At 43.8% G+C, this 20,124-nt stretch overlaps 1 protein-coding gene across 1 annotated transcript in view; it reads left to right on the plus strand.

Annotated features, from left to right (window-relative positions):
* Positions 1 to 20,124, plus strand: part of NIBAN1 (niban apoptosis regulator 1) — a 144,720-nt gene that overhangs the window by 73,101 nt on the left and 51,495 nt on the right. The window contains exon 5 of the mRNA XM_072945936.1: positions 2,283 to 2,450. Within this exon, the coding sequence (XP_072802037.1) occupies positions 2,283 to 2,450 (168 nt within the window). The remainder of the gene's footprint in view (positions 1 to 2,282; positions 2,451 to 20,124) is intronic.

Raw genomic sequence — 20,124 nt, forward strand, 5'->3', positions numbered from 1 at the left:
AGACTGCGAGGGAAGCTGGCAATGCAGTCTTTATTCTATGCAGGCACTTGCTAAACTGAAAACCAAGGGACTTTTATTACTGGGAAAGGGGAGGGGATAGAAATGTGTTACAACTGCTGGTCTCTCCTGCAGCTTTCAGTCATTTATTCACCTGCTGTCATTCATATGTTGATTCATTCTCACGTTGCCGTGTGCCAGGTATTTTGTCAGGGCCTGTGGAGCCAAAGTTCGTGCTCCCAGTGCTTTCAGCTCTGTTACCTCCAGAAACAGAGCTCCCATGTGTGCTTCAGGAAATCCAGGCCAATCTTGGTCTATTCATTTGCCAGTAGCAAGACTCAGTTCCGGCGCCTCCCTTAGGGTTACGGTCCATTTCCCGGTATGCCCGGTGCCTTCAGGTGCCTCCTGCTGAGGCCCTCTTCCCCGGCTTTCCTTGAGATGGGTGCCCATTGTGTCACAGGTAGGGAACACAGAGCTAATTTCTTCTTCTGCTTGTTCTCCATGACTCTAAGCATAAGCTGGGGCTCATTTAACCAAGTGCAGTGTCATACAATTGGAAATGCACGTTTAGGCTGGGGATCTGAGTAATAGTATGGTTTAACGTGAATTTCTTGGAATTGAATTTGAGGGAATTGCTGGAAGTCCCATTATTTAAGGCGTTTAAAATTTCGTAGGACAACATAGCCATTTATTCATTCAACAAACTGTGGGTGAACATCTGCTAGGTTCCACGGCCCTGCTACGGGCTCACTATACACAAAGACAGGGAAGATGGAGCCTCCGTCCTCCAGGCGCTCCGGGGCAGTGCGTCTGCTTTCTGGGGAGAAGCAGTTGCTGTGGGTGCTTATCTCCCTCTGCGTCCCTCGCTCTGAGTGTGGGTGCCAGACACAAAAGCAGATCATTACAATATTTTGGGTGAACAGGGTAGGGAACAGCCAACTCTGTCTCTGGTGGCAGAGGGTGGTGCCAACAAAGGCTCCCCAGAAGAGGTGGCTTTTGAGCTGACTTTTGAAGGATGAATGAGAATTTTCTAAGCATGATGGAAGGGAAGGAGGAAAAGGAAACAATGAACTGCAGAAACAATATACAAAGTCATGGGATGGATGGCGACACCTCGGGAGAGCAGAGATGAGGGTGGAGTGAAGACCGGACAGGGCAAGCCGCAGCACTTAAAGAGGGAGCTGGAGGAAGGGGTCAAGGAACTGATAAAGGAGACAAAGAGGAAACTTAAAAAAAAAAAACCACGAAGGACACAAGGAGAGAGGTGCCCCTGGAAGTCAAGGAGAGAGAATGTTTCTGATACCACTCATATGTGGAATCTAAAAAAGAAAAAGAAAAAAGAGGACACTAATGAACTCATCTACAAAAACAGAAACAGACTCGCACACATAGTAAACAATCTTACGGTTACTGGGGGCAGTGGGGTAGGAAGACATAAATTTGGGAGTTTGAGATTTCCAGATGTTAACCATAATACATAAAAATAGATAAACACATTTCTTCTGTGCAGCACAGGAAACTATATTCAATATCTTGTAGTGTAAGATATCTTTCTTTTTAATGAAAAAGAATATGAAAACGAATATATGTGTGTGTACGCGTGACTGGGGCATTATGCTGTGCACCAGAAATTGACACGTTGTAACTGACTATAGGTTAAATAAATAAATAAACAAGGGATAATGGGCAGGAACAGATGTTTCAGATTAGGCTGAGAGGGAGGTCATAAAGAAGAAGCCACTGGCTGGCAGGCAGGATGACATTGGTGGCCTAGGCAGTTTGGTTTGGGGGCAGGTGGAGCCGGAACAAGACTAGAGTGAGAACGGGGGTTGATGGAATCAAGGCAGCAAGTGCCTGCTTGGCAGTGACCACGGAGGGAGAGGGCGCAGGGCAGAGAGCAAGCAGGCCTGGTGGGACGGGAGACTGGGGCCTGGGCACGGCCGGGTGGGCGCCTGGCAGGCAGACACATCAGCCGCCAAGGGCCAGAGGGGAAGAGGGAGTTCTGTTTGCAGGCCATTCCGCGTGAGGACGCTAGACTGTGTCCGATGACCTTGGCTGTCCCCGTGGTTAGGAGGTGAGGCCACCAGCTGGACTGAGATGGGTGAGGCTGGTGCAGGGGTGTGAGAGGAGCCTGAACTCTCCTTTTTCCCCCCCGTGAAGACATCTCACCCCACCTCTCCATCCCACTGCCTGCCCCAGAGCCTGAAATAAACCTTCACAGCCTGAAATAAGCATTTGAAGTATACACGTTTTAAAACGCCTTTGTGTTTCCCATGTTTCTTTAGCGTCCAGTGAGAAGGAGAGCGCACAGCCCTTCGTGGTCCTGCCCAAGGAGTTCCCGGTGTACCTGTGGCTGCCCTTCCTCAGACACGGCTACTTCTGCTTCCAGGAGGCCGCAGACCAGAAGAAGTTCAGTGCTCTCCTGAGCGACTGCATCAGACATCTGAATCACGGTACGGCTCGGCTGCCCGCTGGCCCCCCGCGAGGCTGCCTTTTCTCCGCTGGTCTGGTCAGTCATCTGTCAGAATGATTCCTAGAAGGACCCACAGATGGTGCTGCCCCCAGGAAGGAGAGGGGAACGAAGCAAAGAGAGAGTTTTGCAACTTGCTGGTTGTTTAGTCCGGGCAGGAGAGCCTCAGAGAAACAGGACGTGGAGCAGGTGTCTGGTGGCATGTGTAGGCAGAGCACTATATTCTTGCATATAATTCCTCCTCCTTTCTCTTGAATTTTTTTTGACAGCAAGAATGTACCAGTTGTCCCTGGTAGAATTCTAGTCCTTATGACCTTTCTTGTTTATTCTTGCCTTTATTTCTGAATAATAGTTCCTCAAAACTTTAGGGTATGTAAGAATCACCTGGAAAACTGACTAAACGGATTTTTTTGGCTCCACCTTCAGATGTACTGATTCACTGGGTCCACGGTGGGCCTTGACTTTTGCTTTTCTAACAAACTGCCAAAGGATGCTGTCGCTGTTGGTCCATGGACCACACTTGGCATGGCATCACTTCAGACCATGTTGCCTCTACATATGGATTTAATTAATATTGGGTCTATAATGAAAAAAGACTTTCATTCCACTGTGTGATGTTTTTGATACATTGGTATGGATGCTGGTTTTTCTGGACTCCACAAAGACTTCAGTCACAGACAGTTGAGCTCTTTGTGCTTCAGCAGTTGGAAAGGTAACCAGTCAAATGTTATTAAGGGCTTGCTCTGTGCCAGCCTCTGACGGTGTGAGGAAGAGAGTGATGAACTATGCAGCGTTCCTCTCTCTGGGGTCTACATTCAGATGGGGAGGAGGGGCACACAGGCCCAAGTTCACAAGCTGACTTGATAGTTACCAAAGTTACTGGGTGCCACAGAGGTGACTACACAGGGGAGGAGGGGGCAGGCTTGTCCCCTCTGGGCAGGAGGCCTCTCTGGGCAGGTGACATTTGAGTTGAGTCATCTCATCTGTCTGTGCCTTTGTTTCCTAATCCGGCTAACTTCCTGTACACTTCCTTTAAAGTTCTGTGGTTTCCCCGAGTGTCAGCCCCACAGAGCAAAAGGCACTAGTGATGCATCTCAGCCTGTTCTTGACTTTAGCTTGTGTAGTGACAGGAGGCCAATGGAAAAAAGATAACGTCACTCTGTGTTGCTATAGCAACCCCAAGGAACGTTTGTCATAATATTGGCTCACAGCGAGTTAGGGACTTGGTAAGAATGATATCCTCGTTAATACAGTGCCTTGTGGTTCTGATGTTTTAGAGGCAAAGCCCAGCACTGCTTGCACCATCGAACTCATTTTTCAGTACACTCAGGCCTCTGTGTGCAGGGCCGTGGTCTAGTACGAACATGCAGTTGGCACTAAACACGAGAACCATGAAGTTTTGCTAAGCAGAGAATGTTCCCTACCCAGCCAGATCGGGCTGGCTTCGTTCCCCTTCTATGCACATAATAGGAATTTCTCTGGGGAGTTTTTGGAAGTTATGTAGCCTCCTTTCAGAGTCCATTTATGGAAGACTTTAGTTGATTCAAAACCTCACTCTGCTCTCCAGTATGTTATCACAGGCACTGAGATCATGGGGTCTGGTCACGCGGCCCCAGTTCTGGGTCGCATTCCTCTGTCCGGCACCCTCACTGAGGCTGTATGCAGACTTAACGCGACTTGGTATAACTTCCAGTGGCTCCAGTCAGAGCCAGAGACCATCAGAACATTGTCAGGAACAGTCCTCAAGTGTCGTGGGCCGATGGGCTCCCGGGTCATTCCTTTCTGGGTCTCCCTGTGTTTTTGGCACCACAGGGCACCACGCATCTTTACTAGATGAGGTTTTTTTGTTTCAGTGTTCACCTGCTATTCACTGTAGGATCTTGGGTAAACCAGTAAGTGGTTTCACAGACTTCCAGTTAACCATTATTTTTTCCATAATTACCAGGAGAGTTTAGAAATGCGTGTAAAATGAGTGCTTGATAAGGGCCAGAAACTCCGAGGGGGCTGCAGGGAGGCTGCTGACTCTGCCCCCAGGCGACCAGAGTGTGCGCCACAGCCCGGGGCTGCTGCCCCGTTGGCTCCCAAGCCAGCGGGCTCCTCTGCTGAGAACTCGGCCTGAGACATTCTAGGGTCTGATGCTTGCCCACTGTTGATCCTTCCACTCACAGGTCCTCAGGGATCTTCTGCCCAGTTTTATTCAGATACAGTTGACATATAACATTGTATTAGTTCAAGGTATACAGTGTCATGATTTAATATATGATTATTGCAAAATGTTCAGCACAATAAGTTTAGTTCACATCTGTCACGTCATAGAGCTAACAAATTCTTTTTCTTGTGATGAAGTCTTTTAAGATCCACCCTCTTAGCAGCTTCTCCTGTGCAATACAATATTGTTAACTGCAGTCACCATGTTGCACATTACATCCCGTAACTTAATTTACTTTGTAACCGAAAGTTTGTACCTTTTGACCCCTTTTGCCCAAGCTCCCCCACCTCCTCTGGCAACGACCAGTCTGTTCTCTGTTTCGATGAGTTTGGCTTTTTAAGATTCCACATGTAAGTGAGATTATGGAGTATCTGTCTTTCTCTGTCTGACTTATTTCACTTAGCATAATGCCCTCAAGGGAGCTTTGAGGAAAGATCATCTCTTTGCCTCCGTGGGAAGTTCTGCCAAGGATTTCTGTCACCTGGGGATCCCAGGATACCCCTCTTAGTGCTCAGATCCCCCCACAGCCCAGCCCACTTGTCCCAGGAGTTCCGGGTTCAGATTGGTCCAGGTATCCATGTCCATTCATTGTGAATCTGGAACCGCCTTCTCCAGTTCATCCTTATGGAGTGGGTTTGTTTCCTGTTTAACCCCCGACAAAGGGCCTGATGACACCTTGCTCTTGGGCAACGAGGCTGTGTCCTGAGGTAAGCAGGGCAAGTGGAGGGCTCTCTGCTCTCCTTCCTTCAAGGGAGGGAGCTGCCTCTGGGTGCCGCAAAGACGTGCACTCCTAAGGCGCATAGAGGGGTGTGTGTGAGTGTGTGAGTGTGTATGTGTGTGTGTTGTTTTGACAGCTCTGCATCGAGCAGACATATGAAACGCCACAAGACTGATCTTCAGCAGAACATCCCCTTCCAACACACCGGACTAAACATCCAGCCCACTGTGCGTGGGGAGTGGAGGGGGAGGGGCGGAGGGGCAAGGAGGGGAAATTTCCTCTTTTCCCCTCTCAGCTCTTTTGGCTGGCAATTAAAACAACACAAGGCAGATTAACAGGAGAAAATCAAACTGATTACACGTGGATGGGGAATTCACATAAGTATGAAGAATTTCAAAGGCAGCAAGGCAAAGTGAGGTTTGTATATATTCTGGGCTAAGGAGGAGGCTGTGGGGGGTCTAAGACTTAAAGGGAAGCGGGGTTATTCACAAGAAGATAGAAAGAGTTAACGTGTGTGTGAACAAATGTTTGGTGGGCCATCCGAAGACAAGGGGACACAGAGAAGACTTGGCTAGTTCCGCGCTGCCCAGCGCACCTGACACGACCGCAGCTATGCGTGGTGATGGCGTCTTCCTGGGACGGGCCCCCGTCTCCCATTTTTCTGGCAGTAAAGGGAGGTTCAGAGGCTCTTCCTGAGTCCTTTGGGCTTTGATCGTTTTCAGCTAAAAATAACGTGCGTGCCAGAGTGGCCACCTTGTGCCAGGGGTGCCCTCAGCCCCGTCGTGTGGCATGCTCCCAGAGCAGCTGCTGTCCTCTGTCCTTTTGGAGTCTTACCGCAGCCCCTTTGTCCCTGAGGGGGGAAGTCCAGGGTTCTAAATGTCCACTGCTACAAAAATGGGACTTCTATAAAGCCAAGAAAAAAAGTAAGTCAGCAAGATATTCTAAGACAGTTACTGTCCAAAATTTCAGTCCTATTCAGAATTGTAGTTTGCAAAAGATGGTCCTTGTAGTAACAGGGATGTAGTGAAAGCTGCTGCTATCTGTGGGCCTGCAGTGTGGAGTCGTGGTCACTGTCAGTGTGAGCCTGACCTTCCAGCTCAGGATAGTCATTCCCTGGCATTAGAATTTGCAGGAAGGAGGAAAAGTGTTCCTGTCGGGAGGTGTAGGGTTTGTCAGAGCCAGGAAGAGAGTCTGTGCACAGACTGTTAGAGGGGCTGAAAGAATTTCGCATGGCTGGTGCTTAGGGAGGAGAGAGGAGCAAGTGAGGATGGGGACATGGGCAAGATCCAGACTCTAAGGAGCTTTGTGGCGGATGTTAAGGGATTTTCACTTTATTCTTCCCTCAGTAGGAAGCCATTAAAAGCCTTTGAGCAGACAAGCAGCTCAGTCACATCCTCGCCTTAGGAAGGGCGCACTGTGGGCAGTGGATGGGAGGGTGACACGCTGGGATGCCAGGAGACCACTCAGGAAGCTTTGACAGGCAACAGGTGGTGGTGGCTTGCATCAAAGAGGTGACAGTGGAGATCGCAAGAAATGGCTGGATGAGAGAGATATCCAAGAGGTAGAATCAGCAGAACTCAAGGACAGACACAGCGGGGAGTGAAGCAGTGGGGGAACCCAAGGAAGAGCCCCAGGCTTCTGCCATTCTCTGAGGTGGGGGCCCGATGTGAGGAGCAGCAGACTCCGGGGGAAGGCGGTGACGTGTTCAGGGCTGCAGAAGTTGGGCTGGAAGGAGTCCGTGGACGTCCAGGTGAGGGAGTCTCGTGGGCAGGTGCCTAGACGAGGCTGGAGAGCAGGCGCCAGGCTGGAGCGCAGACACAGGTGGGAGTCAGCCGCCTGCGGGTGGTAATCGAAGCTGCGACTAACTTCATAGGAACTGGCTGCTGGCCTGGCACCTGGTACAGGCTCTGTAAATACATCCATCCTCCATCCTTGGGTATAGTTGCAAATATGCCCATGTGGGCAAACGCATGGGACGTGTGTTGATGTAGATTCAAGATGTTTGTACCCAAATCTGTAAGCATTAACATAAAACAGATCGGTACGTCTGTGTTGGGTACTAACTTCACTCACTGTGTGGATCTATGATTTTACTGCTGAAGATTTAAGCAATATGTTCATTATGAATACAAAGATCTTGTAAAATTCAGTCACTCAGTTAGGCTCTCTGACTCGCCTTCTTCATAGAGATAATCACTTAATTGCCAGTGTCTCTTCTGTATTTTACTTAAAGTTCTTTGCTACCAACAGGCTTTGGGACCCATATAAACAACATTCACAGAGACTTTCAGTTGATCTGACTTTTCCCAATTACTGCCACCTCCTTCTCTGCATAACTGTCAGATAAATTATCTTTAAACAATTTTTGATTAAAATCCTTCAGTGGCACCACCACTGTCGAAAAGATGAAACACTTCATTCATTCCAAAGAGACGAGCTGTGTGTGCCTGACTTCCTACAGTTCTCAAGCCCCAGCCTCCTTTCCCCCAACCTGGCTGCCCTGTGCCTCCCACCAGCTTTTAATGGAAGTTTTACTTGGACATCTTGGCCTTTTCATACACCTGAAATACCCACTTCTCACCTGTTCACATTCTCTCTTGCTTCTTTGAGAATAAGCTTCAGGCTGACTCTTCCCATGGAGGCCACAGGGCAGCTTAACTAATGCCTATGATCTGTCCCATTGACTAGATCCCCACCACATTCTGCCTCACTTTATTCATTTCCATGTCTAGCTGTCTTATTTTTCTAACTCTATTGCAGGTTCCCCAAGGGAAATCTTGTATCACCCCTGTATCCCTTTGTAGTGTTCAGACAGACATCTTGTGTTTAATAAAATGGTTCAGAGACACTAAGGAATTAATAACTTGATAGTAAAGTAAATCTGATTTCAGAATTTAAGTGTGATTTTCAAGATGACAATTATAATTGTGGTTTGGCCTAATTCGTAAACACGTTGGCATGAATGAGTTAAAGAACTGTCAGTACAAGGGATAAAGGGGTTGAGGAGGGAAGACGTCAGGTGTTAGAAGGCAGCCATCACCAGAAGACGGTGATTCTGGAAAGGAGGTGGAATGCTGGCAAAGTTTTATTCAGCAGTACTCTGCTAAGCTTGCAGGACAGCCAGGACTGCCACTAAGCAAGCGCCAGTGTCCCCGTCATTGTGAACACTAAGAAGGAGGGCACAGTAGACTATCTGGGAAGCGTGAGGGCACATGGATTGAAAAAGATAGTGTAAAAGCAAGGCCCCCTTTCCTGATGAATAGAGCACAGCTATGTAAAGACACTTTGCAGACTTCCGCTTTAACTTGGACGAGTTCAATCACCTGTGACAATTATGTCACCCAGGGGTGCTAGTGATGCAGCTCGGCTGAACGTGGAGCCGTAACAGGGATTAAACTTTGGAACTGGTTGCTGTCAGGGGTGTATGCCTTCAGCTCTTATCCCAGAAATCCCATGCCAAATCAAACTGCTTCGTTAGATTGGATTTTGACATTGGCACATTTGAAGTGTTCAATGAGTCCTGCTGAATTAAAATGAATTTTAAAATGGAAAAGGGTCATATGATTCAAATTAGCTAGAGCAAATCCTTTCCGGTGTGTTTCTCTGAACACCCATTACCACTTATGAAACAAGTTTATTATTCGAGGGACTGTCTGATGTGGGCATCAGTTAACTTTAACTGAAAATATACAATGAATTTTATCTTGTAATGTATGAAAACGTCTCTCTGAATTTGTGGTACATGCTTGTATTCACAGACACACATATCTATGAATTAGAAAATGCTAACTGCGCTTGGGCTCTGCTGGGGACACTTTACTGCAAATGAATAATGTTTGACTGGACGAAGAAAAATAAAAGTACATTTTTTGTAAACATCTCTTTGAATGCTTTTATTCATAAAAAGTATTTCTTAGTATACTTCTGTTTCAATGTGTTAAAACTTCTATACGTTGTAAACAAAAATGTTTGCTAATTATTGTTTAGTAAATAATTAGATATCAATTTCCAGTTTTCCTAGGACTGTCCCAAAGAAAAATTTTTGAAGTGATTCTCTCTGCTTAGAGACTGTTTTTTGTTTGAATTTCGTGTGTGCTCTTTAGCTCACACAGTTAACACTCTACACATTATAAATATGTGATGTATATGAATATGTCATTTTTTCTTAAGTTATTGTTTTCCCCTCTCTGACCCTTGTTTACTATTCATAAAGTTCTAAATCTGGAAGGGATCTTAGCGGTCACCTGGGCCATCCCCTCACAGTTTATTTATGATAAGGTTCAAATAGTAACTGACTTGCCCAGAGTGACAGCCAGTGAGTGACAGAGGACCAGTTGTCCTGGCGCCCAGTCCTTGACATTTGCTTCAGTTTTACAGACCATGTTGTCTTTTCAGTGTTACTTTTTAAAAGACTTTTTCATCTTTCGGTCATTTAAAGCACGTTACTATTGAAGCAAATGACACTTGCGATGCGTTTACGTGATCCAAGGTGAAGCAGCCCTGGAGACGTTCACCGGAGGCCATCTGAGACCCGGGATGTGTCTGGCTTCTTGATAAGCAGCACCATCTGAGTTTAACTGGGTCTTTTGTTCGCCAGGTGAACACGCCTATATTTTTTAGTTCAGATATGCTCTAAAGATACAGTATTTGATAATGTGGCTGGTTAAATTTTGTGTGATGTAAAATGCAAGCCATATATATGGTTTTATTCCATTTAAATAAAACCTCTGATTTGTAAAGGAAGATTATACTGCTTGTGAGAACATGGGTTGGAATACTTTAAATATAATAATTCTAAAATAAGCCAGACAGAGAAAGACAAATACTTCATTTTATCAGGTATATGTGACATAGGGAAAAGAAGTCAAATGGATAGAAACAGAGTAGAAAAGTGGTTGCAGGGGACTGAGGGCTGAGGGGCAGTTTGGGAATAGGGTACAAAGTTTCACTTATAAAGTGACTAAGGCCTGAGGAGCTAACATGATACATGGTGAGTGTAGTGGTAACCCTGCATTGTATAACTGAAATTTGCTGAAAGAGTAGAACGTAAATGTTCTGTTCCCCCCAAAAAGGATAAATACATGAGGTGATGGAAGTATTAATCAGCAAGATGCATGGAATTCTTTCACAGTGTATACATATGTCAAATCACCACGGTGTACATTTTAAATATCATATTTTAATATGTCAGTTATACCCGAGTAAAGCTGAAATAAAAAGCTGAAAATAATAGGTCTAAACATGTTTTATTCATATTTTTTATACTTAGAGATTTACTTAAATTACTTGAAGCTCTCAAAGCAATCTGAAAGTTGGACCTGAAGGAACAGGTCTCCATCAGAGACCAGAATAAACAGAAATGCTTCCTGTCAGCCATTTAACATTCGTCACCACTGGTACATATACAGTCTTAGGTTTAACTTTTGTCCAAAACTGTGTTGCCATGGAACCACTCTTGAATATTTCTTTTGGCCTGTCAAACACACGCTATAGTTTCAGTGAAACCACGGATTCCCACCCACCTTCCCTGTCCGCTTCCAATGCACCAAGTAGTTATTTTGGTATGAAGGTCTAAACGTTGTGTTATTATGATAGTTAAGGGTGACAGATTGGAACAATCATTAAAAAAAAAAAAAGATTAAACAACCAGAGAGTTGAAGTGAATTCAAGCAAAAACATTTTTGTCCGTGCTATTTGGATCGGGTAAATTCCAAAATCACCGGACAGTTGCTGATGTTCTTATGACAGAAAGCTTGACTAAGTTTTTTCACTTGTAGATGGAATATGGTTAAGATAGAAACATACTTATGAAAATGACGGAGCAAAGATGTGGCTAGATAATCAACATTAGGAAAGAACTCTATTTGGCATATATTCCTGAATTTCTTTTAAAAATTAACATTCAGGAAAGCGTGTAGAAAATTCTTACCTATTGTTGCAAAATGGTGAGCCACAGTCCTCCTTCCTACACTGCAAACAAGTTTAGAACATCTGAAGATAGAAGAGAAACATACCAGGAACTATTGTTCATTCTATTAGTTGTTTTGAGGGCTTTAAATTAAATACTGAGTAGCTATAAAAGAATGCTTATATTTCTCTGATAATTAGCAATATTGAGCATTTTTTCATGTGCCTGTTGGCCATTTGTATGTCTTCATTAGAGAATTGTTTGTTTAGGTCTTCTGCCTGTTTTTGGATTGGGTTGTTTGTTTTTATTGTTAACTTGTCTGAGCTGTTTATATATACTGGAAATTAAGCCCTTGTCAGTCTCATCTGTTGCAAATATTTTCTCCCATTTCATAGCTTGTCTTTTTGTTTTGCTTATGGTTTCCTTTGCTGTGCAAAAGCTTGTAAGTTTAATTAGGTCCCATTTGTTCATTTCTGCTTTTATTTTTATTGCCTGGGTAGACTGCCCTAGGAGAACATTCTAAGATTCATGTCAGAGAATGTTTCGTTTAAGAGGTCTATATTGTCTTGTCTTACATTTAAGTCTTAAAGCTATTTTGAGTTTATTATTGTGTATGGTGTGAGGAGTGTTCTAACTTCATTGATGTACATGCAGCTGTCCAGTTTTCCCTACACCATTTGCTGAAGAGGCTGTCTTTACTCCATTGTAGGTTCTTACCTCCTTTGTCTAAGACTACTTGACCAAAAGTTTGTGGGTTCATTTCTGGGCTCTCTATTCTGTTCCATTGATCCATATGTCTGTTTTTGTGCCAATACTATGCTGTTTTGATGACTGTAGCTCTGTAGTATTGTCTTAAGTCTGGGAGGGTTATTCCTTCAGCTTCATTCTTTTTCTTCCATATTGCTTTGGCAATTCTTGATTTTTTGTGATTCCATATAAATTTTAGGATTATTTTTTCTAGTTCTGTGAAAAAAGTCCTGGATAATTTGATAGAGATCACATTAAATCTGTAGATTGCTTTGGGCAATATGACCATTTTAACAATATTAATCCTTCCAATCCAAGAACATGGGATATCTTTTCATTCCTTTAAGTCATTTTTAATTTCCTTGGTCAGTGTTGTATAGTTCTTTGCATATAAGCCTTTCACTTCCTTAGTCAAATTTATTCCTAAGTATTTTATTCTTTTGGATGCAATTTTAAAAGGGATTGCTTCCTTACTTTCCTTTTCTGATATTTCATTGTTCGTGTAAAGAATTGCAACCAATTTCTGTCTGTTAATCTTGTACCCTGCTACCTTGCTGAATTCTTTTATCAGCTCTAGTAGTTTTTGTGTGGAGCCTTTAGGGTTTTCTATGTATAGAATCATGTCATCTGCATGTAAGGACAATTTTAGCATTTCTCTTCCAATTTGGATCCCTTTTATTTCTTTTTCTTGTCTAATTGCTGTGGCTAGCACTTCAAATTTAATACACTTTATATTCTGTGTTTGCTAATTCCAGTATCTGAGACCTTTATGGGTTGTATTCTCTTATTTCTGCTAGTTCAAGCTTATGGCACCTTACTAACTTGTGTGCTTTGTGATTTTTGATGATAAGCTTATACTACACTGAGGCCAATTGAAGGTGATCCTTCTAAAGAGGATTTGTCTTTCTTCTCATCAGATGCTTGAGGGCACCACTCGGTACCTGGACCACTCAGCTACTGTAAATTTAGTCTATAAAGGTTGTAGGAAGATGCTTATGAATATGACTACTCAAGAGAAATACATATCTTCCTGAGAAAAATTCAATCCATAACAGACTCCTTACTGTATTTCCAGCTCATTAAGGCATTTAGAAATATTATTTACAGTGTAATTTATCCAGCATATTTTATTTTCAGTGAGAGGACTGGTCCGAGTATAGAGCTGACCACATTGCTGGATGCCAATACATGAAATCTGAATGGTGTTTAAAAGTTAATTGTCACTAATAGCAGTTTTAGAAAGGCTGCTTCCATCTTTTAAGCACCCATTCATTTTGGCAGCCATGTTGTATTGTTTGCTCTCAGGGTTCTGCGGCTGCCACCTTGCCCTTGGGAAAAAGACTTGACAGCTAAAGCTGACATTTAGACATTTTCAAGTTCGAGGGCCACTGCAGGAATCAGTGTTTTGGTCAACTCTGTGTTGGATGCTGTCTGCAGCTACAGCACTTATCAGCCATAGCAACAAAAAGACGCCTCCATCATGAAGGTTAAATTACACCCTGTAGGCTATGGCTAGGATGACAGGGAAGTGTGGAGTTCATTTCAGGAAGCTTTCCCTTAAAAACAGTTCAAACTTTTCCTAACATAAAGGGGCAAGGCTCAGCCCTCCGACAGCTTTGCTTAACTGGAAGCTCTCATTCATGTAGGGTTATCCGTAGACAAGGATTTTGAGCCATGTTTTCAAAATGTGGCCTGGCAGCCACTTGTCTCTGGATGACTGGGTGTGGAGAGGTCAGGAGACTGTTAAAATTTCAGATTCCCAGGCTTTACCCCACACCTGCTAAAGGAGAATCTCGGAGGAGGGGAGTGCAGAAGTGTGTATTCATAAGCCAACGTCCCCTCAAAGTTACCGAATGGGCGCTGCCTGGGGTCTTCCTCTCAAATGTAAGGTATTTTGCTTTAAACGACTTAATTTTTATTTTTCTTAAGTTACATTCCCTGTAGAGAGTTAGCATTGTTATAGTACAAAAATTGGTGTTTGAAGTGGTATTCTTAAATTAAATAGTTAAAAAGCAGAGAATGGCCACAATGTGCTTAGCAATTATGTGATAAAGTCAAACCGTTTATAATATTTTAGTAAGGGTGCTACAACTTAATAGAATTTCCTTTTTGAAATTAATGTTGAACCTAATAGCAAGTGCAACTGAGATGTATTTTATTTATTTGCTGAGTTTTGCATTTCCAGTGGAAGCCTTTCTCAGGTGTGTGGTATTATCTGATTTTATGTAAAAGCTCACTTTGGCAAGCTGTACTTCGAGTATGTGTGTATGGACGATCTCCAAAAGATGAAATCTTCCCCCTTCTGCCTGTGTCCTCTCTTTCTGACTTTTGTATGGGAGGAAAAAGTTTTCCTCCACCCTCTTAGGGTCTTAGGGTCCCTGGCTGAGTCTTAATATTAGACTGACAAAGATGACCCAGGAGAAAAGCATACAAAATTATTTAATACAAGTTTTACGTGACATGGGAGCCTTCATAATGAAATGAAGACCTGAAGAAACGGTTAAACCTGAGTGTTTTATGCTGGGTTTAATGAGGAATGGAAGGTCATGGAAAGGTTTGCTAGGCCAGAGTACGAGCTAAGTGTAGTGAACTGGGGGGACCTCAGCTCGGCCTGTTCACTCGGATTCTTCCTGGTGTCCCTCTGCCTTGGGGTAAGGATGCTCCTTTCTCGGGGTACAGAGGGGGCACCTCTCACGTGAGGATCTGATGACCTGCTGTGGGGGGGGGTGGTCAGAGAGACTTCCTGCTTCTGCTGCTTTCTTACACTCCTTCAGCTTAAAACAATCACTACGTCAAGGTGCCATGTTTTGGGGTAGTGTGTTCTGAAGCCTGTTAAAGTCCCAGAGGTGACCAGTACCTCTCAAAGGTATTTGGTCTGTTCGCCTTGCCAGTCGGCTATCCTGGAAGCTATGCTTAATCAGGATAGGAGCCCTGGGTTTTAAAGACTTGGATTAGCCTAGCTGCCACCTTTTACGTGCTAACCGTCACGAGGGCTCCCTGGTGCTCAGGGATATATGAACTCATGAATCGCTGAGTTTGTGCCTGTAAGTCAGACAGCATGGGCACGAGCTCAGGGCCTCCCCGACCCTGGGGTGTCAGGACCCCCTGGAGGGCCTGGGAAGACACATACTGCCGGGTCCCATCTCCAGGGCTTATGAATCAGCAGGTCTAATCTGGGTCCTAAGAATCTGGATTGGTAACATGCTCTCGGGTGATACCGGTGTTGATTCTCCTGGTCTGGTGACCGTGTTTGGAAAGCCACTGGTCTAACTCATACGATCTTCCCAGGAGTCCTGTGAAGTAGCACTATTATCGTCATCATTCCCATTCTACAGACCAGGGTTCTGAGACAGCTGATGAGTAGCACAAGATTTTAAACCCCGGCAGTCTGACTCCAGAACCCATGCTCCATCGAACCCGCTGCGCCATCGTGACTCCTCAGTGAGCAGGCACTTACGAGGCACCAATCATGTGCCCGTGACTGGCTGCTGTTTAAAACATCTAATCCAGTTCCTTCCTCAGGCCCAGATGATTTGAAGTTAGTCACTTCTTACTGAACTTGATACCAGCGTGGGTAGTTTCGTAGTATCTGAGAGGGAAGTGAGCTGCTGTGCATTTGTTAAAAGTCAGGTGGCCATTGAAATACAGAAGTTCAGTCTTTTCTCTGCTTTTAAACATGAAGTTGTGCCTTAACCCAGATGGGTGTCCCCTGGTGAACTGTGTACTTCAATTTAAAAAATAATGCTCTTCCAAAGTCAAAATTTTCTTGGCTTATGCAAACATACAGCTGAAAATAATTGTGTGGAGTATATTGTAGGGATGAAAATGAAAATTCATGGTACTTATTATGTATTACTATCTTCTTACGTTTTAAGGACTTAGTCTTTGTATATATTTTTCTTTTCAGCATTTCCTTCTGCTGGCTGGATTCCTATATTGGCTATTGCTGGAGAGAAGTCCTGACTTGACCTGAGTTTGTAGTGTTTTCTTTTGGAGACCACAAATTATGTATCAAGTGACCACCATCTGCCTGTTAGCAGGACATTCCTATTTTAAGGGGCTTAGAATGGGAGTGAAAGAGAAGGAAGCTGGGGAGGAGCACTGACATCGTAACACTGGTGTTTGACCACACCACTCCCTCCCAGGTTCCCTTTGGTGTGTGAGATCAGGCCATGGCCACGTGCAAGTACCAGCTAAGGAAAGAACAGAGACTTCTTTTCATTTGTACTTCCCTCTCACTTCCTTAGCTTTCCACAGAAGGTAGAGGGCCGTCCAAATGCCTGGATTAATGATAACCATTTTCTTTTGTTTTTGTTCACGCAGATTGAGGATAAATGCCACTGTAAGTGTTGAGGTAGGCAAAAGTTGGAAAAAAAGAATCTTTATTAAGAGTCTCCTGTATCCAGAACATTGTCCCAGATTCTGGGCGGAGGAAGACAAATGGAAAACATACAGCCACTGCCTGAAAACAAGGCTCTGCTGTAAGGCGAGCCCATTCAATTGACAATGGAGAGTTTTGGAATTATTTCCCCCTGACTTTCCAGGACAGGTGGAATGACAGAACTGGAAAGCAAACCAGGAACATCATTTTACCTCCCTCCGTCTTATTTCAAGTCCGCTCGTGCCCAACTTGAAGTGGTTCAGTCTCCGAGAACACGGTGAATTAGCCCCAGTGTGTGTCTGCTAAGACACCTTACCCAGTGTCCTTCCCTTCAGTCCCTCGTGAGGAGGGCGACAGTTGGAGGTCTCCCCTCTTCAGTTCTTCTCTGCCCTTTAAGACTTCAAGTTAGAGATTTTCAAGCTTTGAGAACGAAAAGCCTTTCCACAATGTTGTAGACTCCTTTTGGCAATTGTAATGAGTCATTCTTGCCGAGAACATAGGTTGTTTGCATCCGTCTAGCACTTCTGGTCAGAAGCTTAGCACACACACAGTGAGCTGCACTTCCTGGCACTACGTGCCCTCGTCGGAAACCACAGCGCGCTGCAGCGGGGCCGCTCATTGGGGGCATTTAGTATTACAGCTGGGCCACTTCTGATACGTGTCGTGTGTGTGCGCGGTGACAGGGGCTACACCCCAGCTGTCCGGTTGGCCTCCCTGATGTTGCTGCCTGAGTACACGTGCTGCACTGAGTATCTTTTGTGCAGATGCAGCTCATCAAAAATTAGCGTTTGACTTCAAAATTAATCAATTTATCTGCATGTGTGCCGAGCAAAGAGGAACATTTAAACAGAAAAGGAATATTGAATTCTGGGTGGCTGAAACAAGTGTAAAATTTCCACTATTTCTTCTGAAGATATCTTGCAAACAAAACCTTCTTAGGATTGCCAGAAAGTTCTAAGTATCATTAATATCATTAACGTTGTGATGGGCTGACGGACGTTTATGGTTGGGTTTGGTCAGGATGAAGCAGAGGGAAGTTCCCAGTGTAGATGAGGGAGTTGCCACTGGACAGAGAAGGTGGTTTCAAAAATTTCCATTTCTGGTTTCTCTTCTAATTTCTAGTTCCATATTTGGTGGTTTTAAATAAATATGGTACTACTCTATTCAAACAATTTTCCTTTTACCAGGTTAGGAATCTAAGTCACTTATGGTCTGATTAAATGTGAATTTCATACCTGAAGAGAAGGGAGAAGATTGGAAATGGAAATACTATAAAAGGAAGCTAACGCCTGGAAATAAATGGACTGGTACACATTATAATCTTGAAATTATATTTATAATCCTCTTAATTTTCCTCCAAAGAACGTATCCTAGAATTACAACACTGTCTTCACTGCCTTTTGCTTCCTTCTGCCTTAGAAATAAATCCTGAGCTAGCGGTTCACCTGGGGGTCCTTAGTTTGATTTTCTGAAGGCCTCAGCTTACACGTTACTTGCCCTGGATAGCGTTCCTTAATAGATCAGGGCTAGATGAGAGCTCCTCTGATTTCCTTCTTCCCGTCTGTCCATCCATCTTCCCTTTCTTCTTTCCTCCCTGTTCTTACTTCTGTCACAGTACTGTTAACGAGTCCAAACTTGTTCTGCTCACTGCACGACAGGCCAACAAATCTGGAGACAAGGTGTTGGGGCAAGGAATAATGACTTTATTCAGAAGGCAGGCAGACCGAGAAGATGACAGACTGATGTCTTGGAGAACCATCTTCCCCAGGTCAGAATTCAGGCTCCTTTTATACTAAAAAGGGGAGGGGCGTGGTTGGTTGTTGCAAACTTCTTGGTGTAGGAATTCCTTGTTCTTGTAGCTGTCTACGTGGGTCAGGTCATGGTGCCTCTGTCAAACCTCTAACAAAGCAAACGTTATTTTCTATTCTGCAACTTGTTATCTTTATAGGAGTGCAAGTGTTAATATCCTTAAAGGTCAGAGCACCGAGGATAGGCTCTCCCATCTATTTCAGGCTAAAGGTGACATTCTTTTACAAAAGGAGCAGAGCCAGCAAGACTGAGCCTAGAAAACAGGGCACAGGGTTAAAACCAAAGAACAGATCTAATATGGAGTCAGATCTGTTCTTTTCTGTTACAGTACTAACCACATTTCGTCTTTGACTACTTACTTGTCTGAGTCCAGAAATTAGAAGCTCCTAGAGGCTGGGCCAGTGTCCACCTACTATTGTATCTCAGTCCCAGCACTGAGGTCTAATAAGTCTGCAGGCATTTTCTTTTTTGTGACCGAATGAATGAGCATAGGGAGGAAGTCATTATTTGAAGGTGTGTCTGAAAATGGTAAGAACAGTTAATAAAGCTATCCAGGATGTGGGGAGGAGGGGCCGTTTTATTTGTGTTAACAGCAAAGCTAATTTCCTTGGGTGATTCAGCTTTCTTCCTTGACTATACAGGCTGTTACTTGCTCATTTTCCATTTCTCCAAAAGTGCATTACTTTGCAATGTTCCTCATCGCTTGCTATCATTTGTATTTAGTATAGAAAAGTACTTTTGGCTTATTATTTGCATAATTTGTGAAAAATCAATCTTACTCGTCAGATTATCAAATATAGTTCCCTGTGCTATACGGTATAAAATTGTTGCTTATCTATTTTATATATAGTAGTTAGTATCTGTTACAGTTGGATAGTAGTTATCAAATCTCAAACTCCCAATTTATCCCTTCCCACTCCCTTTCCCCCTTGGTAACCATAAGTTTGTGTTCTATGTCTGTGAGTCTGTTTCTGTTTTTAAATAAGTTTATTTGTGTCTTTTAAATTTCCACATATAAGTGATATCGTATGATATTTTTCTTTCTCTTTCTGGCTTACTTCACTTAGAATGACGATCTCCAGGTCCATCCATGTTGCAGCAAATGGCATTATTTTATCCTTTTTTATGGCTGAGTAGTATTCAATTGTGTGTGTGTGTGTGTATTTATATATACTTCTTTATGCAGTCTTCATGTAATCCTTTACAGTCACCTTGGTAACTATAACTTTACCGTCACCTTTGAATAAGTAACTTAACAAAAGAAGAACACAAACAGCATTTCTTCACCTCCACAGACTTTTTCTCTCACATTGAAGTTGCCTCTCAACCTCTGCCCCTTCCATGAAGCTTTACTGGAACAATGCCAGGGAAAATATCATCTCCCTTCAGCCCTACCCTGCTCACATGTACAATTTGCACTTGTTCACTGGCTAAAATAATGAATGCATGACATATTACTGTATAGCTTGTAGAGGAAGGCAGTGGAAATGAAATGTCTTGACATTACAGCTTGTCAGAAATATGACTGTCAATTGTAATAGTGAAAGATTAGCTCACACTGCTAACACTTATTAGGCACTTACTGTGTGCCAAGCGCTGTGCCAAGGCCAACGACAGTCATATGGGTCAGTGTCACTACCCTGAGGAACCTGAGGCTGGGGCAGGTAAAGGAACCTGCCTAGAGGTAGACAGTTATCAAGCGGTAGACTCAGAGTTCAGTCCTGAGGGGTTGTAGTCAGTTTCCCTGCCACATTTCAAGAGGGATTTCTAGAAAGTAATACTGGCAACCAATTATTGAGCTTCTGATGTATGCTCTTTCAATCCCCATGGCAATGCCAGCAAGAATTAACATTTTAGTCCCATTTTGCAGATGAAGAAATTGAGA

The sequence above is a fragment of the Vicugna pacos genome, chromosome 21 (assembly GCF_048564905.1).
Source record: "Vicugna pacos chromosome 21, VicPac4, whole genome shotgun sequence".
Classification (NCBI taxonomy): domain Eukaryota; kingdom Metazoa; phylum Chordata; class Mammalia; order Artiodactyla; family Camelidae; genus Vicugna; species Vicugna pacos.